The sequence below is a fragment of the Cervus elaphus genome, chromosome 7 (genome assembly GCF_910594005.1).
Source record: "Cervus elaphus chromosome 7, mCerEla1.1, whole genome shotgun sequence".
Classification (NCBI taxonomy): Eukaryota; Metazoa; Chordata; class Mammalia; order Artiodactyla; family Cervidae; genus Cervus; species Cervus elaphus.
In genome coordinates this window covers 44832050-44859558 of record NC_057821.1, presented here as the reverse complement: position 1 = coordinate 44859558, position 27509 = coordinate 44832050, and the positions used below count along the sequence as shown (strand labels likewise).

The 27509-nt window shown below is 44.2% G+C and overlaps 1 protein-coding gene across 2 annotated transcripts in view; it reads right to left on the bottom strand.

Annotated features, from left to right (window-relative positions):
- LOC122697598 (androgen dependent TFPI regulating protein) overlaps positions 1 to 27509 on the bottom strand; it is a 66691-nt gene that overhangs the window by 26775 nt on the left and 12407 nt on the right. For both annotated transcript variants that reach the window (XM_043908547.1, XM_043908546.1), the window contains exons 2-3: positions 25339 to 25473; positions 23675 to 23776 (exon numbers count right to left, since the gene is read on the bottom strand). In XM_043908547.1, the coding sequence (XP_043764482.1) occupies positions 23675 to 23776; positions 25339 to 25473 (237 nt within the window). The remainder of the gene's footprint in view (positions 1 to 23674; positions 23777 to 25338; positions 25474 to 27509) is intronic.

Sequence of the window (27509 nt, the reverse complement as noted above, 5' to 3'; positions counted from 1 at the left end):
GCATTGGTTAAAAGGCAAGTGCTGTTCTTTTTTTTCATCTTTTTCTACTAAGTTACACCTTTCCTCCTATCCTTTGTGTGGTACCTACTTCCATCTGAACATCTTGGAGACAGAACTATAAGCATGAAAGACTGATTTAATTATTTATATAATAACTGCACTTCAGATTCCGTGGTTGCAAAGTAGCCTTGCAGATAAGTGCTAAAATTTGCCAGCCTATAGAGATTATATATATATATATATATATATATATATATATAATTATATATATATATATATTCATATGACCTATAAGGTTATATGAATGGCAACATGGAAAGTAATGAGCACTTATTTTTACTAACTTCATAGCAGTAGACAAGTAGCTGCTCTAAATAGCTTCTCTGTGTCTGAGGCTCAAATTAAAACAGGATGCATTTGCCTGACTATTGAGAAAGACACAGTCTCGATCACTCAGATAACCCACAGAGGCGACAAATCTCCCTCCTTTGGAAGGCTAGGATAGCCACACTCTTATCTCCAAGATTCTTGGAGGTCCAAGAGCACTTAATTGTTTTTCAGCGAAAGAAACTTAGAGAGCCGAGACTTCTTAAAAATCAGACAGTACCGTTTTAAAGTAAGTTCTCTGCCTCTTTCCTCTATTTCATTTCCTTATGACATCAGCTCTTAGGTAGAGTTGACCAATATAAACATGTCAGCCTCCACCTTCTCAGATGGTCACTGAGAGGCTCTTTCCTCCATGTGCTGTTTCTAGTCCTGGGCTGATGCAACGTGGCCCAGTTCACGTCTGCTTCAGTCTTCCCCCTCCTTCCTCTCTGTTCGGCAACACCTGGATCTGAGAATTAGTTCCTTCTACTGGCTCTCCCCAATCTGAGGTTCTTTCTCTCGAGTCTTTAAGCTCACGTCTTTGGTTTGTTTATCATACTAATGGATAGGTGTTTAATATGAAGTTTTAGTGCACCAGTAAGATTTTACCTCTGGGTACACACACAAGAATATTTTTGCTTACTGTATATTAAATATATTATTTTAAAAATGTGTTTCAAAATGGAAGCCTTCACAAAATCTCCTCAGGGCAAACACATGGTCAAAACATCAATTAAAACTTAAACATAAATAAAACAATAGACATGAAAATGGAGGCAAAACAAATCTTAATAGAACACCATTGTACCCAGGCTTGTTGTTACAATGGCAGATCATGTTCCTTAAGCTTGAAAACTACACACAGTGAAAAACACACAGTCAATGGTTGCTTTGTGAATCTTAGTAAGGCAACCTCTGGTTTTGATAATATCCATTTGCCAGCTAAAAAACTTGACCTCACTCCTCACCAGCTTCCCTCACTTCAGTTTCTGCCTCTAGATCCCACAGTTTGGGACAGGGGTGATGGTCTTCCTGGGAATATTTTGTATCTAAACGCAGAGACCACCTGTATTCTCTGTGGCCCGTATGTTACTAAAGGTGCAGTTTTGCTGCAAGAATGGCAATCTAGGTATGTAGACACAGGTTATATTATTTATCTTAGGGGCTTTTTTTCAATCTTCCACCAGGAATCTTTTCCATCTCAAATACGAGAGTTTATGGAAGATAATTGGATTTGTAAAAATTCCCTTTTCTACTTTCTAGGAATTCAAGTGCACAGATAAGGCACTACTGTAATTAAAGAGTCAATGCTTGGGTATGAGGGACTGGGAAGATAAGCCACCCACGGAAAGAGTTAAATGCTTCTCTTTGATCTTAAGTCTACCTAGGTGGACTGACACAGCCCAGTCAGGTTAAAATTCAGAGAACAGAAGTTAAAAAACAATAGTTTTATTTATTGCAGAAGAGTAGTAATGTTTGCAATTTACTCTGACTCGGGACGACAGAGGATGAGACGGTTGGATGGCATCACCGACTCAATGAACATGGATTTGGGTGGACTCCGGGAGTTGGCGATGGACAGGGAGGCCTGGCGTGCTGCGGTTCATGGGGTCGCAAAGAGTCGGACACGACTGAGCGGCTGAACTGAACTGAACTGCACCAAAAATAAGATGAGTTGATGGATACATAGATACATAGATTTAGCACAAAGCAAATACAGTAAACTAACCAGTCCATCCTAAAGGAGATCAGTCCTAGGTGTTCATTGGAAGGACTGATGCTAAAGTTGAAACTCCAATACTTTGGCCACCTCATGTGAAGAGTTGACTCATTGGAAAAGACCCTGATGCTGGGAGGGATTGGGGGCAGGAGGAGACGGGGATGACAGAGGATGAGATGGTTGGATGGCATCAATGGACATGGGTTTGGGTGGTCTCCGGGAGTTGGTGATGGACAGGGAGGCCTGGCATGCTGCGGTTCATGGGGTCGAAAAGAGTCAGACAGGACAGAGCGACTGAACTGAACTGATTAATAGCAGGACCTAACAGGCAGGTTACAGGTGTTCTCTATAAAATTTTTTCAGCTGTGCTTTATGTTTAAAAATATTCCTAATAAAATGTTGGGAGAGATGTGAATAGTCTTACTGACCTGGAAAGAGAAATGAATGCTCCATTGGGGTGAGGAAGAAAAAGCATGCCATCATTTATAAACTTGTATGTGACATGAGCAGGTGGTTAAATGATAACTTTCTGAATCTTTTATGGTTAAAAGATAACTTTCTGAATCTTCTGAACTTTCTAAGTGATTTTTTACTTACTACGCTATTGTCCTTTGGGTTAAAAAGTAGTTTAGCCAACATTTCAAAGCAGCATTCTTCTATTAATAGGAAGCTAGTTGGCTCTGATGGTGTCCAGCCGGGTGAAGAAGTGCCCATTTAGATTCTATCCAGTTAAGGGTGAGACAAAAGAAAGATCTGGTCTCCTAGGACCCTGCAGTCAGGAATATACCTGCCTCTTCCTGTTCTCCTCCCCTCTGTCCCTGCCTCTCCAAAGCACCCAAACCCCTTCCTCTAAGCTGATTCTTTCCAGCAATAATAACACCCCAGATACCAGCTATAGTCAGTGACTCATTTCTTTTCCTTCTCAATCCAAACTTGATTCACTTTCTCCCTCAGATGCTTCCCATGGCCGCCTATTCTTTTTATCTTCCCCAGCATCACCTCGCTCACTTCTATTTTGGCACATACTCAACGTTGCAATTAGACCAACCCTCTTAAGGCAAGTTTCACGTTACTTCTGTGGCTCCCTGTTGCCTCAGCCCACTGTCCACTGCTCTGGTCTCATCTGTCTCTCACATTTCCCACAGTATCTCAACAGGCTTCCACTCAACCCAGCTCCTCTTTATTTTGTTCCATTCTGTTTCCTTCTCTAGAACTCCTCCTTCTTCTCATCTACCTAACTCTTTTCTCAATTCTTCCCTCAATCAGACCCACACACCTTTGAGATCCTCCCAACCAAAAGCACACACATTAACACGAGAAGATGTGAAAGGTCACGAGGACCCAGGAGGAGACTGAAACAGGAACTCGCTGGCCAGAGGTTTGCTGGACAGCTGCATCAAGATTCAAACTTAGCAGTTCCATTCCAGAGCCAGAATGAAAAGAGAGAGAACGAACACAGTTCCTTTTCTAGGGGAAATTAAGCTTTTCCACTAGTAATTAGGCCTTGAAGAACTTTTCTCTGTTGCATTTTATTGCAAAGAGGAACTAAAGAGCCTCTTGATGAAGGTGAAAGAGGAGAGTGCAAAAGTTGGTTTAAAGTTCAACATTCAGAAAACTAAGATCATGGCATCTTCATGGCATCACTTCATGGGAAATAGACGGGGAAACAATGGAAACAGTGACAGACTTTATTTTCTTGGGCTCCAAAATCACTGCAGATGGTGACTGCAGCCATGAAATTAAAAGACGCTTGCTCCTTGGAAGAAAAACTATGAGAAACCTAGACAGCATATTAAAAAGCAATGACATTACTTTGCCGATAAAGGTCTGTCTAGTCAAGGCTATGATTTTCCAGTAGTCATATATGGATGTGAGAGTTGGACTATGAAGAAAGCTGAGTGCTGAAGAATTGATGCTTTTGAACTGTGGTGGTGAAGAAGACTCTTGAGAGTCCCTTGGACTGCAAGGAGATCCAACCAGTCCATCCTAAAGGAAATCAGTCCTGAATATTCATTGGAAGGACTAATGTTGAAGCTGAAGCTCCAATACTTTGGTCACCTGATGCGAAGAACTGACTCATTAGAAGAGACCCTGACGCTGGGAAAGATTGAAGGCAGGAGGAGAAGGGGACTACAGAGGATGAGATGGTTAGATGACATCACTGACTTGAAGGATATGAGTCTGAGTAAACTCCGGGAGTTGGTGATGGACAGGGAAGGCCTGGCGTTCTGCAGTCCATGGGGTCGCAAAGAGTCGGACACGACTGAACGACTGAACTGAGTGTAGTAACAGGGCACTGGTCTCCCCAGTGTCCCCAGAGCAGAACATTTCAGAGGCCCTAGGTACATCTCATTTTAAGTACCCTAAAATGATACAATCTGGAAGCAAAATAATAAAACATGCTTTGAAGGGGCTTCTGCCAGTAAGGGGATAACACTGTACCCGGGCTTCTGAGGATCAGGGCAATAGCGGGACTCCAGAAATAACGTCTCTGCCACGAGTGCCTTTGCTTTCCCTCTGTGAGTCAGACAACAGCCAGTGTTTCATTCTCTGTTTAGACCCTAGAGTGTAGGTATTATACACTGTTGATGACGCAGAGACCTAAAGGCTTGCAGGAATTCAAAGTCAGTGGTGGTGCTGACATTCTTTTATTGCAAATAAGCAGCCTCACCACAGAAACCATCCTGCCTCTCCGAGCTGAGAGCCCAGCTTTTTCTGCCACCTCTGGGGCCCACGTCACAGACGTGTCACACCCCTGACACATCCTGCTTCTGCATGAGATGCGGACTCTCCCCTGCCCTTTCTGCAGCTCTTTTGGTTTACATTAGGCTCTTCTGTGCTAAATTATATTCAGTTTTCAGTTTTCACACTGTGAATTTCATGTATTTTTCTTCTAATCTCAGTTAGATTATAAACAATTTAAAGTCAAAGCTCTCACCTCCTATTTATTTTCAGGACTCCCTTTCACCCTCTGATCAATACATACTTTTTGACTGGTTTTCCTCATTGGAACCTGTGTGTTACAAAGAAGAATTAAACCCTAATATGGCCTGCAAAGCTCCCCATGATCCGGTTGCCTGCCCCATCTGGCTCCCTACCCTGCGCCCCTGTCCTACGACCTTCACCCGGCCCTCACCCCCCGACTACACTGCCCTCCACCCACGGTCCCTGTTCTCACCCCTGGTACATTACACACACTTATGTCTCTCCTTCCTCAGCCCCCTCCGCCTTCTCCCCTTGTAGGGCTCGGGATAGAGATCACGGCCTCCAGGGCAAAACCGAACCTCTGGCAGGCGACCTTCCTTGGCAAGGCTGGATCACCCCCGTGCTCACCTACATCACAGCATCGCACTCTCTTTCACCCAGTTCTAGCCAGACCTTCCAGAGATGGAAACAGCTCAAGGCCGAGGGCTGTCTCCAGGTGATCTCCAGTGTCTAACACGGGGCTTAACCTCTCTGGCCCCTGAATACCTGTGGCATTAGTGCTTGAATCAGTGAAACAGCAGAGTGGGACAGAAGAGAAAGAAGGGTTCTTCTGCATAGCCTGGGAAAACAGTGCTCTGGAGTGAGAGGACAGCAGCTACAGGCCAGACTCAGCCGGCCTTGGCAGCCGCAGATTGGCTGTGCCCAGGGTTAGCGGGGCCACAGAATCAACCCCTCTTCAGGCTGGTCACCTTTACCCTCTGTCATGGCTATAGTGCGTGCACGTGTGCTGAGTTGCCTTAGTCACGTCTGACTCCTTGCGACCCGATGGACTATATTCCGCCAGGCTCCTCTGTCCCTGGGATTCTCCAGGCAAGAACACTGGAGTGGGTTGCCGTGCCTTCATCCAAGGGATCTGCCCCACCCAGGGATCGAACATGCGTCTCCTGTAGCTACTGCACTGCAGGCAGATTCTCTACCACTGAGCCACCAGGGAAGCTGCAGATGGCACCCCAAATCCTGAAAACGGGTATGTGGTGGGTCACAGGAGCACCTGTAAGAAAATGTGACTCCTGGGAACAACCTCTGGGTGCCCACACGATGGCAACTAAATCAGAGACTCAACAAAGACGGGTGACCCTCCCCGCAGCCCCGCAGGACGTCAGGAGGTGTTGAGCCAGCAGGCTCTTTTTTCTGGGACCCGCTGGCTGGGGCCCTCTGTTCTGAGACTGGGCCAGCTGGAAACTCACCAGGTTTGGTCCGCTGTCCTCCTTGCACCCCTCCTCTCTGTCCGTCTGTAATCCATGCTTCCTCCATGCCTCTGTGCCGGGCTCCATGCAGCACACATGGAGACTTGTTTTTAAGACATAGACAGATGGGCAGCTCTCTAGAAAGCTGCTCCAAGTTGGAGGAAGGAGACTGTTCTTTTCAAGAAAGAGAGTTTGGGAAGTGCAAGAATCTGCCCTTGCCTTACAGCCCCCGTCTCTCAGGACGCTGTCCTGTCCCCTGGATGACTCTCTCCTCTCCATGTGGCTAAAGGTGTCCATGTGGAGGCAGCTGGCTTCCCTGGGAGACTGCAGTGAACCCGCAAAGCACCCAGTAAGCGCAGGCACTGGGGGCCCAGTTCCAAACTCTTCAGGTGATGGATCCCACGGTGGACCATTCCACACTGTCTCCTTCCTGCCCCCGGCTCTCCTTGCTGACCCATTGGGGTATTCCTAAAGGGACTCACCCGCTGTTTGGCAAGAATGGGAGCTGCTCACTGAGGATTTTCCCAGATGTATGTAAGTGGTTGATTGAGGGTTAGCCTGTAAGTTAGTCTGTATGAGAGGGGGGGTACCTGGGCTCACTGTGGGGGGTCTCCCCTATATAGGAAAGAGATGGATTGGAGTGGGATCTGGAAGCAAAAGAAAAGTTTGCTTGGGAAATACCCTCATTTGATATCCTTCAACCACCTCATGAGCAGCAGAGATGTTTCAGCATTCCAGACCATTAAAAGGTCCAGAAGATATGGTCTTGAAACTCACAAAGATACTGATGAATTTCAACTTACACTGACTCTAAGACTACAGGTTGCACAGAGACCTGGACAGGTTCTCTGTCGTGGAGGCTTTGACAGCATTAAGCAGCAGCAGGCGGCACTGGGTTGAGCCCTTGAAGTTCACAACCAAAGAGAACAGGTTGTCGTTCACGGCAAAGACCACCTGCTTCTCCTTCACACACTAGGTAAGAATTCATCACACCTAAGAGACTCAAGGGTTTCTCCCCAACAGCTTTTGAGGCATCCCAGAAAAGGAGTGTGAAGACAATCTGTGTCTTAACATCTCATAGACGGTCACTAAACTGTGTTTTGTTCTCTCAAAATAGAAGCCAATCTTCATTCTCTTTTATTAAAAGCAGATAACTATAATCACAGACTACTTTTTCAGTTATGAACAATTATTTTTCTTGCTGAGCATCAAAAAGCCCAACAGTGAAAACAAAAGGGACCTTTACAGGAGAGCAAATGGAAGAAGCCCAGTAGGATAGTAGATACACAAGTTTGGTGCTCAAAAGAGAAAGCTAGCTGGAGATAGAGCTATGCGAGCCATCATAGGACAATTTTGTAGTGGTAGTTGATGAGATAAACCAAAGAAAGTGTGAGAGTGAGAATAATAATAAGGAATCTAGAAGTAAACACTGTGAAAGCCATCGTCTCTCAATCTCTGAACCATTGATGTTGAAGAAGAGAAAATACCTGGTCATGGAGGGCTGCCTCTGCCTTGTAGGAGGTGTGGCATGGTCCTTGCTTCAACTCACTAGAAGCCAGGAGCCCCATCCCCACCCCCAGCCCTAGTCGTGACAATCACAACTGTCTCCACATATCGCCATGTGTTCCCTGGAGAGCAAAAGCAATCCCAGTTGAAAATCCCTGAATGAAGTGATGGACAAAAGAAGTCCATCTTGCAAAGGTAGTTGGAAGGGAGCGTCAGACAACCTGGTGGTTAGGTAAAGGCAGAGAGTATTTTGAGAAAAAGATGTGGCCCAATGCCAAGGAAAGGTGTAGCGCCCCTGCTTTTAGGGCTGAGAACATGTGGTGAGCAGACAGGAGCTTGCCACCATGTCCCCGGTTGCTCCTTCCTCCTTCTAGGCTGACTCCCATGTTTCTGGTCCAGTTTTCTGCATCTTCGGGTTTCAACCTCCTCTTCATAGTATTGGTAGACTTGGACCTTGGAGCCCCTGGGTCTGGGGGAAGGTTAACATAAGGATGCCTCATGGCTGCCATGACCTTCTGTTCTACAGACCCCAGGAGTGGGCGGAAATCTAGACATGTTTGTAAGTGTAATATTTGGGAGCCTACATGTGGAACAAGCTGATGACAAGTCCGCTTGTTCAGAGCCCTCTCCACTCCCAGGAATGCAAGCCTGGGGGACTGAAATAGCATCCCATTGCCAAGAAATGTGGCTGACTTCCTTATTGTGGTGTTCTTAGGAAAAACAAAACGAAGTTTCTCAAAAGGTCACAAAATTCCCTCTTACCACGGAATAGTAAAATGTGGCTTTTATGAGTTCCTAGATGCGTTTGGAGAGAGATGCTCAAAACACATGAGCTTTTATTCCCAACCAGTTTGTGCTAGCAGAGCTCTCCAGGATGCCCCTCTGAAATGATTTTGCATTTTCTGGTTTCCAAACTCAGGGGGAAAATAGCACAAAGGTTTTTGTTTTGTTTCAGTTTAGTTTTTATAGCTTTCAGATCTGAATTTTCACTGGTAAGCTCTGTTCTCAGTAAGGGAAGTGAAATGTGAAAATCTCCCCTGCCTTTAGGAGGCCTTCCTTTTTTTTTTTTTTTTCACTTTCTGTTCTGCCCTCAACGTAATGCTCTTCATTATGATGGCATGCTTAAAACATTAGCTTCCATGCAGCCACCTACGTTGTTGTTCTTTATCTATTAGTGGAATTCCACATTACTGGGCTTACTTTTCACATATACTAATGCACCCCATTACTAGCTTCTGCCCATTAACAGGAACCCTTGGTTGGATCTTATCAAGAATCTGTCTCAGAGCCAGGGCTAGCCCAGCCAGAAAGAGGAAGGGGAAACTGACCTTTCACACACTTTCATAGAGTTACAAAAATAAATAAATAAATAGAGAGGCTATTTTTGCAACTGGTTCTCCTCCTCTTCCCTTTGACCGCTTTCCTTTCATCTGGTTACCACCGTGGTCATTCCTTCATCCCTCTTCTTAAGTTCAGCCTTTGCCAGCCTTCCTCGTTGATTTAATGGCATCTTGAACTCTCTTTGGCTACATGAATATTCAGTTACCTAGCTAACAGCTGAGAATGGTGATAGCAGAGGAAAGTGTAAGCCTGGAAATGGTTTCTCCAGAACTGTTTTTGAGCCACAGTCTGGTCCAAATTAGAACAAATATCAACTCTTTTAATAAAATATATGTCATTACTATGACTCTGTACAACTCTTTGAGCATAAATCAGTCCTAAATCTCAGATATAACAACTAAAAGCACCAGAGATATTTCAAGGTACCAATAATCTCTCTAGAACTTTCGTCACTTATAACTTTCTGTACAAAAGAACACCTCAAAGTTTTAATCATACAATATCAGCCACAGACTCTGAAGGCAGGGCTGCTAAAGGCTTTTTCTCCGCCTTCAATGCCCTTTGGCCCCACACACCTCCCTCTGTACCTGAGGAGGAACTCTGGGGTCAGTCAAGGGCACACAGAAGCCACCAGGGCAAGAGGGAAAGACTTCATTCATTCTTTCGTGCAGCCGAATTCATGACATGTCTACCCCAGGCCAAGTGCTGCACGAGGTGCTAGGATTAAGCGTAGACAAATATGAGCCCTGCCCTTTTAGACCTAACAGTTTAATCAGCAAGATTTTCCATAAACAACTAAACAACCACATAGATTCCAGTCATGATAAGTGCTCTAAAGAAACAAACAGGAATCTACGCATCAGAAGGAAAGTGGAGGGAGGTGCTTGCTTTCCATAACACAGTCCAAGAAGGTCATACCGAAGAGGTTGTTTTTAAGCTGGGATTTATATGATAAGTGCAAGGCATGGAAGAGCAGACAGAGAACATTCCAGGGACAGGAAACAGCATATGCAGAGGTCCTCGTTTGGGAAAGAGCTCTGACTGATGCAGAAAAAAGCAGAGCTGAAACCGCTGTAACACAGGGTCAGGGGAGACAGGCTCCACCAGAGTCTAGAACATTCAGCCGGGACCAGGAGAAGTTCGGGCTTCATTCTAAGTATAATGGAAAGCCGCTGCAGGCACTAGGAGAGAGACACGGTTCCCTGTTTATTGCGTTGCTCTATGGAGAAGGTTGAGGATGGAAGCAGGAAGACCAGTTTGGAGGTGTCGCGTGCTCTAGATGAGGAGTGAGGGGGGACACCAGGGCTTTGGCCTTAAAGAACACCATCGTTCAGGGCAGGCAGAGGGCACATCAGAGACTGAGGTAGGAGGAGAACTAGTCGGTCTGCTATCAGTAGAGCCAAAAAAGCAGACTTTCAGGGAAAGAGAAGTGCGGTAGGCCAAATGCTGCTGAGGTAAGTAAGATGGGGGCAGATGCAGGAGCCCTGGGTTTGGTGGCGTGGGAACACTTGGTGAGCAGAGTAAGAGGGATGAGCAGAATGTACAGCGAACACATGCGGGTCTGGGGCAGTGCTCTTGGGCTCTGCTCTGTTGGGAAAGGCATACCTGCTTCTAGTATGTGTGGCTGGAATAGTAGTATCTGCCGTGAAAGAGACTCCTAATTAGCCAACCCCACAGCCCCCAGTAAGTCTGCCTGCAATGCGGGAGACCCAGGTTCGATCCCTTGGTCAGGAGGATCCCCTGGAGAAGGAGATGGTAACCCGCTCCAGTATTCTTGCCTGGAAAATTCCATGGACAGAGGAGCCTCGTAGGCTACAGTCCATGGGGTCGCACAGAGTCGGACACGACTGAGTGACTTCACTTTCACTTTCTTTCACAATCCCCAGAGGGCTTCCCAGGTGGCACGAGTGGTTAAAGAACCCACCTGCCAATGCAGGAGACACAGGAGACGTGGGTTCCTTTCCTGGGTTGGGAAGATTTCTCTGGAGGAGGGTGCGGCAACCCACCCTGGTATTCTTGCCTGGAGAATCCCAGGGACAGAGGAGCCTGGTGGGCTACGGTATTGCAAAGAGTCGTACATGATCAACGGGACCTAGCATGCACGCATGCCTCGTTGGTAAAGTCTCCGTATGGGGGCACCGGGCAGCTTCAGGGGAGAGCTGAGATCCTGGTTTCCGGTTAGATCTCTCAGTGGGAGAAATCCCAGTTAACAAGTAGGACATGCATTTCAGCCCTCCACTCACTAGTAGGTCCAGATTGTTCTGCAGTTGTGTGTGCAGAACTCCCCTATTCACACAGGAAGGTAAATCAGGCAATCCTGGGACTTTAAAACCCAATCCTGAAACTTTATACAAACAAATACATAGCATGTACCAGAATATTAAAAAAAAAAATTGTGCTTAATTGTTACATTGCCTAGTATGAAAGGCAGGCAATTTGATCACCTCCAGAGATCACTTTAGGATCAAGAGCCTTTTCTTAATTGCCAGAAAACTCTCAAGACCTCCTCTCCAGGGACAGTCGCCCGAAGTAGAAAGGAGAACACACCACCAAATTCACCTATAATCACAATTTAGTGTTATTAAATAGCAGCCTGTGGAATAAGCCTGAGGGAATGGGGTTCTTGTCCCTAATAAATGGATGAACAAAAAGGGTGATTTAATCATTCATTCTTTCTTTGCTTTTGTCTACCCCTCTGAAAACTTCATGTTTCCCTTTCAAATATATTCTGACCTTCCCGTAATGCCACTGCACCCCTCCCCACCCCCCAGCATATCTGACTCCATTATTAACTGGAATAGCTCAGTTAGGATTTGGTTACATAATTTAGAGATCTGTGCCTTCAAGAACACTACAGTAGCAAAGCTTCCGGGGGCAAGGGGAATTTAATCCTGCAGAACAACCTTCCCTTTGAATCTACTTTACACCGGGTCCACTTCCCATGTTTGATTCCACATCGTAAAGGAGCCTCTCACTATGGATTTGAATTTTCATCAGTTTTTCTTTTCTATTCATTTCTTCCCCTTTCTACTGATGCAGAATTCATACACTCCATTTCTATGTGGCTAATCTAGACATTAGTGTAGTAAAAGTGTTAGTCACTCAGTTGTGTCCGACTCTTTGGGACCCCACGGACTGTAGCCCGCCTGGCTCCTCTGTCCCTGGGATTCTCCAGGCAAGACTACTGGAGTGGGTAGACATTCCCTATTCCCTTCTCCAAGGGACCTTCCAGACTCAGGGATCACACCTGGGTCTCCCGCGTTGCAGGCAGATTGTTTTACCTTCTGAACCTCCAGGTAAGCCCATTCTAGACATTAAAACATGCTTATTTAATGTGGTAATGGCTAATATAAATCATTATTTCTAGCCCCTCCCCACCAGAAATCGAGGAGGCTTCGCATAACTTAATTCTAATCAGCTCTCTCTCAACTTACCCTATTTTCATCCAGGATTTTAGTTCATTCTTCTTTAAATCACCATAAACTGAACATGTTACTTGTCATAACTTTTGCTATCTCATGCTTCCCTTTGGAGGCCATTTTCCATCTTCTTGAAGTATAATCTTTAGCATTTTCCATGACTGAGGGTCTGCAGGTGACAAGTAGTGTGTCTAAACATGTCTTTACTTTGTCCCTGTTTCAGAAGATACTTTCAGTGAGTAAATAGGTTGGCCATTTTTTTCCTCGATACTTTGAAGCTATGATTCCACCTCTTCTGGCTTCTTTGTTGATATTGAGAAATCAGCTACCAGTGCAGCAGTGTTCTCTTTTGGGGAGATGCATTTTATTAGTCTGGCTACTTCTAGGATCATTTTGTCTAAGGTGTCTGTGATGTCATACAAGAGATGGATGTCTGCTCTGTGTCCTGTGTGTGTGTGTGTGTTTTTTTTTTTTTTGATGGCACTTTTTGAACCCGAGGATTAATTTCTCATAAATTCCAAGAACTAATGAGTGATTCTCTCTTCAAATATTTGCCCTCACATCACTCTTCCTTAGCTCCTCTTCTATTTTACTTTAGCTTTGGGAAGTTTCCATTATTTTCTTGTAATTCAAATGTTTACTAATATTTTTTAAATTTTTTTTTTACATTTGAGGTGTCTTGTAAAGTGTGTGTGTGTGTGTGTGTGTGTGTGTGTGTGTGTTTCAAGCTACTCTTGCTCTCTGTAGGCAGAAATTGCCGTCACTCAGGACCTTGTTTCCTGTGGATGAATGACTCTTGTTAAGGGTTGAGGGCATGATTTGGAAAGATGCAGGAGTTCACTCTCATTATCAGTCGGGATCCCTCAGGAACAGGGGAGCCCACTGAGGGAGTCCAAGCATGAAGGTTTTAGAGGCTTTGGCAGTTATTGGATAGGGTAAAGCAGTAAAAGTCATGGAGACTTTGCCTAGGAGAGAAGGACTGAGGGAGCTGGCCAAGAAGCTGTGGCAAATCTCAGCGGTCTCTGGGCACTGCCTTCCTTGAACTTAGCTGCTGACTATAAAGCCTGCAATTCCTGGGTGCCTGTCCAGGAGCTGATGCTGACCTTGAGTCTGCACATCCGTTCCCAATGCACATTGGATAAAAATGGCTTCCTTTTTTATGTAAACATCTCCACTTTTACATCTCATGGGTGTGCCTCTCATTGGCTGACTCTTACCTGGAACCATATGGAGAAAGGGATTCTAAGAGCTGCCATGTGTTTCCAGGTTTACCCCTTGCCACACAGAGGAAGATGGAGAAGGGGTGACGATGATTCCAGGTTCACAACAGTTTGGCATAGGTTGCTACATATCACTGATAGCATTTTATGTTGCACACATATTATTTTATTTGCTCCTAATAGCATCATCTTTGTCAACAAAGCTATGGTTTCTCCAGTAATCATGTATAGATGTGAGAGTGGGACCATAAAGAAAGCTGAGAGCTGAAGAATTGATGCCTTTGAACTGTGATGTTGGAGAAGACTCTTGAGAGTCCCTTGGACAAAGAGATCAAACCAGTCAATCCTAAAGGAAATGAAACCTGAATATTCCTTGGAAGGACTGAAGCTGAAGCTCCAATACTTTGGCCACCTGATGTGAAAAGCCGACACATTGGTAAAGACCCTGATGCTAGGAAAGATTGAGGGCAAGAGGAGAAGGGGGCAACAGAGGATGAGATGGTTGAATGGCATCACAGACTCAATGAACGTGAGTTTGAGCAAACTCCGGGAGATGGTGAAGGACAGGGAAACTGGTGTGCTGCAGTCCGTGGGGTCACAAAGAGTTGGACACAACTTAGCAACTGAACAACAGCACCAGGGAGAATTAAGAAGCGTAAACACACCTATTTTAAGGAATTAATACTCAATGTAAGTCTATTAACTTTTCCAAACACACACTGCAAGACAATCCCGGAAATGCGGTTAGAACTGAGGTTTTCTGGTACCTAAGTAAAATCTTTACATTAAATCAAACTTTAACTTGTAGAAAACTTGTTGATCTGAGATCAACCATTTCTGCAACTGAGACACAGAGCCAAGACATTTTGTTTCCACTCATCCCCACTAAGGTTTAGGGATCAAGGTCCAGCACCTTTCTTCCTAATATTTATCCCTTCCAAATGTTTAGGCCAAGAAGAACCTTAACAGATTTGTGAAGATAGAGTTTGGTTCACCAGATGGCACATTTCCTGATGATCTGCATCTGGAGTTGTCTTAGACTGTATATACCAAGCTCTAAAAGTCACTGTCTCAAAAGATATTAAGTGTCATTTCCATTGGATATGCAGCTTAATATTCCAGTTGTCAAATATCATTCAACAAATATTTCTTAAGCACCTTTTTTGCTAAGCTTACAATGTCTGTGATCACTGTGATATTTTAATGCCACTAACTCTGACATTATTAGGTTGGCAAAGTATTTTAAAATATGTCAGAAAAAGTATGCATATTAATTAAAATGTTCCCACAGATAAGCCTCAAACTAAACTCCCTGGGTTGATTGGAGACAAAAGACTTTTATTAAATACTGTTTGATAGGTTAAGTATTTTAGTATCTCTGCCAATCACTGCTACAAAAGAATGTCAAGCACGAATTGGGTAAAAAGGGAAATATCACTATATTATTGTCTGTTAGTCACATGTCCTAAAACAATAGCAAAAACGGTATTTTCAAGCAATGGCCATGGCCTCTTGCTCCTGATCAGCAGCCTTATTTCTAACATCAAGTTTTTATTCTGTTATTAAACATTCATAATTAGATAGCTGATTCTTTGAGTGAATAGGTGGAGTGTGCACTACATGCCTATAGATTTTTATCTTAACGGAGATGCTCTTTAATGGCATCTGGGCCATTTTGGCTGCCAGACCAGTATTAAAAGACTGCATATACACTTAGCACTCAGTGTAGAATCGCTGAGTAAGAGCAGGATCTTCTCTTTGAGCAAACCTTTTGCTCATACTTTCGTCGACTCTGGCAGTCACCCCTGTCTCACATGGCTCAACACTCAAAAACTCCCTATGTCCCTAGAGAAAGAGCTCATTCTCATCTCCATGTTCTCACTCCTCTTCAGCTTTGCTCTAAATATAAACTTTTAGAGAAAATAAATGAGCCTAGTGAATACATGAAGGTGATAGAAAAGGGATGAAGCTGGTAAGTAAGTTAGGGTGGGTTGGAAGAGCTGTTGAGATTTAGGAAGCAGCTGGCAAACAAGTACCTATATATACATGAATGTGCCCATTGAGTTGGGAGGGATGGAGGGCAGGGCTGGGAATTCAAAACTTTGAATATAAGCATATGAGAGCTAGAAAACCATGTGATGGGTGTATAACATGTGGGCAAGTGGAATCACCATCAAATAGACTAGATAATTCTCTATAGAAAACATCTTGTTGTTGTTGTGGTTTAGTTGCTAAGTCGTATGTGACATTTTGCAACCCAATGGACTGTAGCCCACCAGACTTTTCTGTTCATGGGATTTCCCAGGCGAGAATACTGCAGTGGTTGCCATTTCCTCCTCCAGGGGACCTTCCCGACCCAGGGATGGACTTAGCATCTCCTGCACCGGCAGGTTAGTTCTTTACCACTGAGTCACCAAGGAAGCTCACAGAAATCATCTGCTGGTTGGTAATCCAAAGACCTGGAGGTGAGAGTAAGATTAGAGGACTTGGAGAGGCTCAGTTCCCAGTTAGGCACAAGTGATTGCTCTGTAGGCAGAGACGATGAAGAGACCAGGGAAAGAGATGTGGGCGCTGGTTGAGAGTCTGTCAGCAGCTCCCTGTTTGCAGCTGTTACGAAGCAACTAGAAGCATGAAGGGGCTTTTCTGCTCTGGCTCCCTAATCAGGAAGGGGATGTCCATTCAGATCTATCAGAGAAGGCTCTCCCACCCTCCAGCAGGCTGCTCGTGGGCATTTTCACTTCTGTTCTGAGATCATGGGACTTTAACACTCCCCTACTTATTTAGGTCTATCTAGTCAAAGCTTTAGTTTTTCTAGTAGTCATGTATGGATGTGAGAGTTGGACTATAAAGAAATCTGGGTGCTGAAGAATTGATGCTTTTGAACTGGGTGTTGGAGAAGACTCTTGAGAGTCCCTTGGACAGTAAGGAGATCCAAACAGTCCATTCTGAAGAAAATCAGCCCTGAATATTTATTGGGAGGACTGATGCTGAAGCTGAAACTCCAATACTTTGGCCACCTGATGCGAAGAACTGACACGTTTGAAAAGACTTTGATGCTGGGAAAGATTGAAGACAGGAGGAAAAGGGGATGACAGAGGATGAGATGGTTAAATGGCATCACCGACTTAATGGACATGAGTTTGAGTAAGCTCTGGGAGGTGGTGATGGGCAGGGAAGCCTGGCATGCTGCAGTCCATGGGGTTGCAAAGAGTTGGACACGACTGAACAACTGAACTGAACTGAACTGAACCTACTTAGATTCTATTTATTTGTCTTGGAATTTCAGAGAGGTTTAGGATCTTCTGTTGTGAGTTTCTCCATCCTGGTTATTCTCTAGCATCCTCTTGTTGGTATGGCACATGGCTGCCATGAAGTAGGGATTAATTACATCACACAGGAGGGGAGGCCTGCTAGCAAATCCTCAAGGGCACCAAATGGTTTCAATTATTCAAATTCCCAGTAACTTCTTAGAAGACATGTATAATTTTTGATCATTAAAAATCTTTGACCTTGATTTTGAAATTGGGATGTATTTTCTTCTGGTGTCCTTCTATTTAAACAGCAGCCCCTTGATAGAGCATCACTGGATTGTAAAAGCAAGTTACTCTTTAGCACACATTGGAAGTTCTCTGAATTGGGATTAAAAAAAAAAAAGTTATACTTTCACCATTCCGGTTCCTGCTCTCAAGTGATGAAGAAAGCAGGCACTGTGATTGCTCGGTTCTAGTTATATAAACCTTTAAGTGGACTGGTAATCCTTTGGAAGTTCATTACCAGAATCTCCTCTGTTTACCTTAAGACTTCCTGAGGGGCAAGATGGCTTCATTGTCCTTACTCACTCACTCTGCCTTCTAATCCCAGCTTAGCTTCTGATTTCACTGCTGAGCTTTAAGCATTCATTTAACTTCTCAGTGTTTCTCTAGTCCCATTGGAGAGCCTAATCTACCTTAGATTAGGAGGTGAATGGAAAGAAAAAGGTATTTTAAAGCAAGAGGACAACTTATAAATAACACTGTAGTGATCAAACCTGAAAAATTACCCACGTAAATATCAAAGTGTGATGAATGATTCTAGTTTCATTTTTGCCCGGGAGCTTTAAGACAGGGCTCTGAAAAAGGATCTTTCCTGTGGTTACAGCGTTGACACATCCAGTCATTGGCTTGGCTAGAGCGGCTCTTCCCTCTCCAGAGTCACATGACAAGTTATTTCCCAACACCATCCTCTGGTCATTGTTGGCAGTCACAGCTTCTCTTTCTAACGTGGACTTGGTCTGGAGTACAAAATGTTCAGAGGAGATTTAAGAATTTAATGGTGCAAAAGATGTGAAGGAGGAGGAGACCGTGGACCAAGGAATGCCAGGCAGAACTGTAGATGGGCAAGGCATGGAAACAGACTCTGCTCTAGAGCTTCCAGGAGGAGTGCTGCTGCTGACACCTTGAGTTTATCCCATTTAAGACCCGTTTTGAACGTGTGGTTTAGTTGCTAAGTCATATCCGACTCTTGCGACCCCACGGACTGTAGCCCGCCAGGCTCCCCATCCATGGGATTCTCCAGGCAAGAGTACTGGAGTGGGTTGCCATTTCCTTCTCCAGGGGATCTTTCCAACCCAGAAATCAAACCCAGGTCTCCTGCATTGCAGGCAGATTCTTTACCAACTGAGCTGCGAGGGAAGCCCCTTGAACTTCTGACCTCTAGAACTATAAAATAATAATTTGTACTGTTTTAAGTCATTAAGTTTGTGTTCATTTGTCACAGTAGCAGCAGGAAACTAAGATACAGCAATACCAATGCTCTCCTTGGCCCCCTTCATCAAAATTCTCTTGTGCAAATCACCAGAGCTCACCACTGCAAACCCAGTGATCATCTTACAGTGACGTTTTTACTTGACCGCTTTTCAAGTATATGTTCAGTTATATCAGGAACTTTTAATCTGAGATCCATAAATGGAACTTTGAGGGTCTATGAGCCTTCTACAAGTCTGCATAAAATTTTGTGGTTATTTGGGCTTTCCTTGGGAAAGAGTTCATAGATTTCCTCAGATTCACAAAGGGTTCTATTTCCTAAAGGCTGAAAACCACTGAGCTATCCAGAGATACCTAGATTGTGGGTCTCCTCTGCCCAGAAAAGCTGGGGTGAGGAACCAGGGAGGCATGGGTGAGGGGCTTGTAATGTTGAGGACAAAGGGTGGCTGTTTGATACTGATGTTCCCACAGGTGACCTTCTTTCTATACTCAGCAGGACTCACCTACCTTCTTTCTATACTCAGCAGGACTCACCTGCCTTCTTTCTATACTCAGCAGGACTCACCTACCTTCTTTCTATACTCAGCAGGACTCACCTGCCTCTACCTGGCAGCCCAACAGCTTCACACCAAGCTTACAGGTGGGAGAGAAAACTCTGAAACTGAGCCTGAATTTAGTGATGGACAAGGTCTTACAAGCTGTAAATGAGGAGGAAACTGGAAGGATTGGAGTTTCACTTCCTTGACATTTTGCTTCCCCAGCAAGCTCTCAGACAGGGCTCAGAGGCTTTCCAGGTTGCCCAGTCATGACCCTCAGCCAGGCTGGGACACATGGGGCAGAGCAGCCCTCCCATCTCCCTTGTCCACTTGACGGTTATCACATACCGCTGCACAAAACCACCTATGTATTAGTATAACTGTTATCTCTATTAGCTCAGCTTTGTGCATGTATACAAGGTTCAACAGGATTTAAGGGTGCTGGAAGTCAAAACTCTTGTCAGATATCTGTCATGGTGTTATCCATATGATCACTACTTCACTGTCTTTTCAGATGAATAAATGACAACATGTTAAATAACTAGGTAGCTGGATTTGGTATTTACTCCAATTTAAAGAGCCAAGATAAGGCCTATCTCATAAGAACAGATTGTTTTGAAATCTCCATTAATGTAAATGAAGGCTTTTCAGTTCTAAAGCTCTGTGATCATGGACGGAGTGTCTTACATGATAACAACTATTGATATTTATGCAGCCCTTGGTAGTTTACAAGGTGCTTATATACACATGCTCAATAATCATGTGGTATTTTCAAATGTAAAGGGCCTCTGGGAGGGGGTTTGCTGATATTTTCACTTTTCATTTGGAGAAACCTGAATGATGTAGGTTGATTTCTTGAGACCTAAGTTCCCCAGATACCCCAGGTTAGGATCTAACTGTTTCCTCAGTTACTGAGTCCTCTTCCTGCTATTTAAATCTGTCTTTTCTGGTTCTATCTTTAGTAGTCATTTAGATAATACCTGAGGAGTTAATGTTTTCCTGGCAAAACCTGGTGGAATACTTTGTTGTTCTTTCCCTTCTTTCATGAAGACTGGAGAATGCTTAGCAATAAAACAGTCGGGTTGATCTACTTCAAATAAGGCAGCCTGACCATGATGGATGTAGGCATTTCACTGATGTTGCTGTTTGGTTTGAATATACAGCAAGGATATAAAAATGTCAATTAAAGATGATGATCAGCTTCAAACAGTCTTACTGCAATGGCAAGTCTATAATGAACTAGAGGGGTTAGGCAGGAAAGAGACCAAAGACTTGAAACATAAAGGTTTCAAATGCAGTGTCAAAAGGGAGAGCAGTATTTCTTAATTTGACAAATATTACTCATAAAACCCAGGGCAGCAATGCAAATGGCAACAGGAAGAATATTCCAAAGCTAAGGAATAGCAAACATAAATGCTATTGTGAAATGAAAGACCCTTTCAGGAAAGCATAACACTGGTTTTGCACAGTAGAAATTCTTATACTGTGGAAGGAAAAAAAAAAGGAACAATACCGGCTCCTTTTAAGGCCAGGCCCAGCCCCACGTGGAGGCAACTAGACCAATGTCTGGTCTGACTACCCATCATCACTTTGGCCACCACGGTGGTGGTTTCTGGGTATTTACTCACTTGAGTTTTCATGCAAGGACACTGTTAAAATGTAGGAAGTGTTAACAAATTAACCCAGTAACAGTCATTTCTGTATTCTTTTATACCAGTATTTAGAAAATTAACAGAGAGCATTCCTTGAGGCCACGGACCAGGAGACTTTAATACTGAGGACAGAAAATGTCCAGAGTAAGGGTTACAGGCTGGGGGAGAGTGATGAGAGGCAGTCATGAGCACACTGGATGCGGGTCAGACACGAAAAAGGAAGCCTGGATGTTTGGCGATGACCCCACAGGGAGTCCCCGACGCTGGTTTTGCTGACAGCAACATTTTCACTAGAAATGGCTCTCTTGATAGATCCTCCAATTAAATTAACAGAATCACAGAAGAGTCCGTGTCTGACCCAGGGCAGGTTGCCTTTTTTGCTCTCTTTTTCACTTTCATCCCACCTTTTTTGACCCTAGCCCTTTCACTTTAAAGGATTCGGGTTACCTGACTGGCCAAAAGTCAAGAAGCAGGGTCAAAAGAAATGCCCAGTTGTGAAGGTATGCAACTATTTTATGTTCTCTGTTGTATAGCATCTGCCTTGCTAATTAAATGATAGATAGGATGTACATTATCAAGCTGTCTGCTTCCAAAAGTACCAAAAATCCATATGGCTGTTTAGCAAGCTCACAAGTGCTGGGCATCACCATCACAACTATTTGGAAGAAACCTAACTTTACTTGCAAGTGGGAAAATGGTACCCCAAAGAGGTAGGAAGCTTGAAATTGATGTAGGAAAACTACTAGCTGGGCTAAGAAAACCTTGAAAAGGTATTTATTTGATATATGTGTTTGGCTCCAGATAAAAGATACTTTCACTACTCTGCCTTTTTATTTCAGTAACGTCTAGCTCAGTCAGTTGTCTCAAATAGCTTCATTTTCTTAAGTAGTGCTTTGGCTTATTAGCAGGCAGATGGGGGTTTTGGATTTTTTTAAGTGAGAATTCTCACTTTGCTATGTTAATCAAGCAAAGTGACATCCTTTTTGATTGCCTGGTGAATTATGAAACCAGATCGAACCGAAAGTTCTGCACTTACTATAATATAAGGTGATGAAGTGTGAATCAGCTTTGGATTTAAATACTGTCCCACTTATGGGTTCAGTGGCCCCAGGTAAATCACTTTAATTTTCTGAGTATTTTTTTAATTTGGAAAAAAAGTCAGGATTGTAGTTGTTATTCAAAGAAATTTGTGTGAATTAAATAGGCTCCTATTTGAGGAAGAGGCTTACCACAGCGTGTGTGTGTGTGCACACGTTCTTAGTCATGTCCTACTCTTTTTGACCCTATGGACTGTAACCTGCCAGGCCCCTCTGTCCATGGGATTTCCCAGGCAAGAATACTGGAGAGGGTTGCCATTTCTTCCTCCAGGGGATCTTCCTGACCCAGGGGCTGAATCTACATCTCCTGTGTCTCCCAGATTGGCAGGCTGATTCTTTACCACTGAGCATCCTGGGAAGTCCATTTAACATAGTGTAAATGCCATAAAATATTCAGAATATTCCCTGTGTAAGGGTTTCAGATTAATTCTCATGGGAAGCTGGGAAGGTGAGGAGGTGATCTGACAAAAAGAAGGTTGTAGGAGGGGTCTCTGAGAGCTGGGATTTATTTAATACATAGCTTTTGGTCCTGAACTCTAAATGAAATGGGAATCATATACCTTAGTTAATAATTAGTATCTCACTGATACATATTTAAAGTGAAACATATTTAAAGTGAAAGTATGTTCTTTTTCCTAAGGGGCAGGCCACGTGGTGGAGCAGAGTTAGTGGACTGAATCGCTTTTCCAAACTGCTAATCATGTAAGTTTTGAGACAGTGGAAAAGTTGAGGGTAGAAGGAAGTTTATGAACCCGAGGAGCCTTGGCATACTTTGTTGCTGATGGTCAGTTGCTCAGTCAAGTCTGACTCCTTGTGACCCCTTGGACTACAGCATGCCAGGGGCCTCTGTCCTCCACTATCTTCCGGAGTTTGCTCAAATTCATGTCCATTGAGTCAGTGATGCTATCTAACCATCTCCTCCTCTGCTACCCCCTTCTCCTTTCGCCTTGACACGCTCCTCCCTTGTGATTTCCCGGAGGTTTTTAAATGTCATTTGCTTCACAGACCTCTCGGACCTCCTTCTGAACTCCTGACTAATGTGGAAACACATTTTGTAAATATTGAGAAGTGGAGCAAGCACTCTGAATGATTACTTCGTGCATGTGGTGCCCATGACTCAGACCTCCTCCTTCATCCTAGACCTGAGCAGTCCGCCTTCAGCTCTGCTTGTCCAGGCCACTGTCACTGGTATCCAGATACTGTGACCTGAATAACTCAGAACAAGTCCTGTTTACTCCTCAGCTCCTCAAAAATAAATGCGTGAATAAAAAAATCAAATGGGAAACAGAACTATGCAGAACATTTGTGATAAATGTTCCTGATCAGGTATCGGCTGAGAAATTACTTCTGAGCTGTGACATATGCTTTGGACATTTGGGTGGTTTGGTGGGGGAGGTGTTTAAGTATAACTGACATGAATTACATATTAGTTTCAGGAGTACAACATAATGATCTGATGTTTGTATGTATTGTAAAATGTTCACCACAGTAAGTCTAGTTAACATTCAGGATGGATTAATTTTAAAGCTTGCTTGATTCAATTCTTAGGTAGGAATCTCATTACATGTTATTAATATTTGCTGAAGTTGCTTCTCTTTCAGGACTGGAACCTCCAAGAAGTTGCCTGTCCTTATGATTTCATGTCTTTTCAATGACTTCTTAAGCAACTTGGCAAAGAATTTTGCCTGGACATCCCATCTGCTCTCAGTGACTCTGATTACAGCACCACTTTTTGTTCATTTCATATTCTCAATGCTCTTTAAATAAACAGTGACAGGATGAAGAGGGAGGAGTGAACGGGATGCTGGGGGTTGAGAAGCTTGGAAACATAAATGAGGCACTTGGAATTCTCAGAACAGAGTCTATTGCTTTTCAGGATTCACTAAATTTGCCTTTTACTCACCATTGCATGATTCAACCACACTGGAAAGATGGTATCTAGGACCTTAGGGTAAACGAGTTCTCTGTCGTAGAGAAAGAGAATCCAGAATGACAGAAATACAAACTGCAAAATAGAACAGAAAAATAGCACCATTAGGTTTATTTTCAATCGGAGCTTCCTAAGATAGTCAAGAAAACATATCAAAATAAAAATAGATACCAGTTTTAAAGATACATTCTTATATAGAATTATTAAATGAAGGAAAAAATTATTTATCATAGAATTACAATGCCCAGTCTCTGGGGACTTCAGAGCGTTAGGAATCAGTTGTCATTGTGGCAGGCAGAGAGGATGTAGAGAAACAGGATTCGCAGACCATTAAGTCATTTCATTTTGACCAATGACTTCTCTCTTCTCTAAACTTCCCCAGGAGGCCTGAAAGCAGCCAAATGGAGTAGCTAAGCCTTATACATGGCTTGCCCACTCTCTAGGTAGGTGTGGCCAGGGAAAGCAGGAAGACTGGGCTCGAGGGTGGAGGGGTTTGGGGGGGTGGATAACTGACAAGCCTCCAGGATAATCCACTAAGCTAGTTAACTGACAGTTGGATCTCTTTCTTGCTCAGAACTCTGGATTGATCTCCATCCTCTTGTACCCCTTGGCTATCTTTTCAAAGTCTCTGTCTTCCATGCTACAAAATCAATGCAGAGATGAAAAAAAAAAAAAAAAACTATTAATCTTCTGATCGTCCTATCTCCTTAAATTCCAAAGGCTCAATTTCTAAGTCTTAAAAAAAAAATGAATAAACTCCATTGTTAAGCAACTTGGCCTTTAGAAGGTTTTTGAGGGTGGAGGAGGAGGTGTCCTGCAAAGTGAGATTGGAATGCCAGTACTTGCTCTGCTGTCTGAGACCTTGTTAGTGCTTGGAGAGTTTCATTCTGGATTTAAGTTTAAAGTCTCAATACTGTAGGAAGCAGGTCGATGACAGGTGGAAGGAGATAGTCATTTTTCATGACAGGCCCTGCTGGGCCGCTGGTGTGCCTGGCTTCAGTTTGTTTTCATTCTAACTAATGAATGAAATTGTGATTGATGTTGTAGAAATGTGGACAGCTACAACTGTCCCTTGCATACGTCTTGCTTTTTCCCAATGTCCATTCATTCAACAAAATGCATGAGGCACCACCCACTGTGGGTCCCACCCCAGGTATTTCAGACAGACTGTCTCTCTCCTCTCAAAATGTCAGCTTTGAAAGGTTTCATACCTTTTTTAGAAAAATGGTTTCCAATTGCAAAAGTAACAAATGCTTATTGTTCAAGTGAAACCAGATGTATCAAAGGCAAGTTACTCATCTCCCTCTTTAACACCCTCCATTCCCATCATCCCAGTGGAACCAAGGTTATCTTGGTTGTATTTTGGCTAAGAAAGGTCCTTTAGAATTCCCTGCCCGACAATAATAAGGATCTCGTATCAAACATTCACAAAGATACAAACGCTAATGATAAATCTTGGCAGTGATGTGTCTTATTTCCCCAAGACACTGGGCAGTGAAATGCAGTCCTATGCAGTCCTCGGGCCATTTATGCAAATACAGTTGCTATGGATTACAGTAATGGGCTCTTGCTGCCTAGGAGAAGCCTTGGTCCATATGACGTGTGCATTATATCACCTGCATGTCTTTGTAACTTACTGTGGATATCGGAAAAGCCAGTGTGGTGAAAAGCAGGTCTCTGAAGGCCGTTACGAACTTAATGTCTTTTTTCCCTTTGGTTCTTTTCAGCACATCTTCCAGGCAGGCCACCCCGAAGAAAATGGCCTGCAAGAGCTAAATTCATTACAACAAATGAGCACATTTTCATTTCCTTTAATTAATACATTCTTCACTGACGTGAAGCGCCATCCCTCTGGGAGCAGGGTTGATTTGAGAAGCAGGGGGCTGCTGGCTCTTCTGGTTGGGAGCCAACTGGAAGGCTGGTCTCTCAGCTCAGTGGGCCCTGACCTTGCTCACTAAAACGGATTGTGCAAAGTTGTTTAGGGGATAATAATGTGTACTGTAGTTAGCGTAATGGACTTGAGCGAAAATGGAAACAGAATAGAGTCAGCTTAACAGGAGAATGTAATGAGATAGATACCCTGGCTGCACAGAGGAGGGGAAAACCAAATAAACAGCACAAGGGCACAGCGGCAGACTCAGTGGTGGCTGTATTCTGGCTCCTTCCTAGGAAGAAAATCGCTTTAAATGCCTGGTGTTGCAATCTGGTTAGAGAAGCCAGAATCAGGGTCAAGAGCACCACGAAGGAGCTCTGTGCTCCCCCAGGGGAGACCCACACATCGGCCTCTTGCCTGTCTGAGGAAGAAGCCAGTGCCCCCTCCCCGCCTCATTAAGAGGGGGCTGATTCATGTGAATGTCTGGTAAAACCACTACAATATTGTAATTAGCCTCCAATTAAAATAAATAAACTTAAAAAAATTAAAAGAAAAAGAAAATTTGAAAAAAAAAAAGAGGGGTAATCTGAAGGCTTTGCAGAGACTGTCTGTTTGAGGGAGTGACTTCAATCCATGGGGCTAGAGTACATGGTGGGCTCGGGTAACCTCTGAGTACCCTGAGGGCCTTGAGGGTAAGACAGAAGCAGGTTGGTACAGAGCACCAGTCTGAGGGCCCCGAGTCACAGTGAAAGTTCCCACTGGCTATCTGTTTCACACACGGTGGTGTATGTGCTTCCCTGCTGCTCTCTCTGTTCGTCTCACCCTCTCCTTCCTCCCCCCTGTCCGTCTCCAGAAGTCTGTTCTCCCCGCCTTCGAGGGGAAGGGTGGGAGGTGGGACGGAGGTTCAGGAGGGAGGGGACATATGTACACCTATGGCGAATTCAGGCTGATATCTGGCAGTGAAAGTGAAAGTGTCAGCCGCTCAGTCGTGTCTGACTCTTTGCGACCCTAGGGACTGTAGCCCACCAGGATCCTCTGCCTGCAGAACCATCCCAGCAAGAGTACTGGAGTGGGTTGCCATTCCCTTCTTCAGGGGATCTTCCCGGCCCAGGGATCAAACCTGAGTCTCCTGCACTGAAGGCAGATTCTTTTCCATTTGAGCCACCAGGGAAGCCCTCCCTGATGTATGAAAGAAATGAAACCAATATTGTAAAGCAATTATCCTTCAGTTAAAAATAAATTTTTTTTTAAAAGAAGCAGGGCCATTTTCGAGGACATAGATCACAATGGGAGCAGACTCTGTCTGTTCTCACAATTTGCCACAAACCCACAGCTTCTAAAAAGTGTCATGACAGTACAGAATAGGAGCTGGTTTTGAGTTATTGCCTCAGAATCCATCCGGTTCCTCAAGAGCTCTGATTGGTACAGAAGGAACAGCCTGGACTCTGCTCCAAGTCTGAGTCAGGCAAGTTCTGGTACCTGGGCAGTTGGACTAATGATCAACCACGTCGGTGGCTGGAAAACAACCTCTGTGTCCGGAACCCTAGAAGACCTCTAGCCGAGCTGACCTCCTGCCACTCTTCGGGCAGACGGGGTGAGCAGGAGAGGACGCTGGGGGAAGAGGCCAGGGATGCTCCCACCTGGGTCCTCAGACCTGCAGCGCCCCCCGGTCTGTTAGAAATGCGGGTGCTCAGCCCCCCCCCCCCCCCCGCCCCCCCGCCCCCAGCCTGCAGAATCAGAGACTCTGGGTACAGGGCCCAGGAATTAGTTTTCTAATAAACTCTTCAGGTGATCTTTGTAAAGGCTTAGCTTCTAGAACCACTGGATTAGACACAAATTTATCATTTACAAATCTTACTGACTACTCAAAACTATGATAGCTGATTTGGGGAGTAATAGTTGACTTTTATTGATTTCCTGCTTTATGCCAGGCAC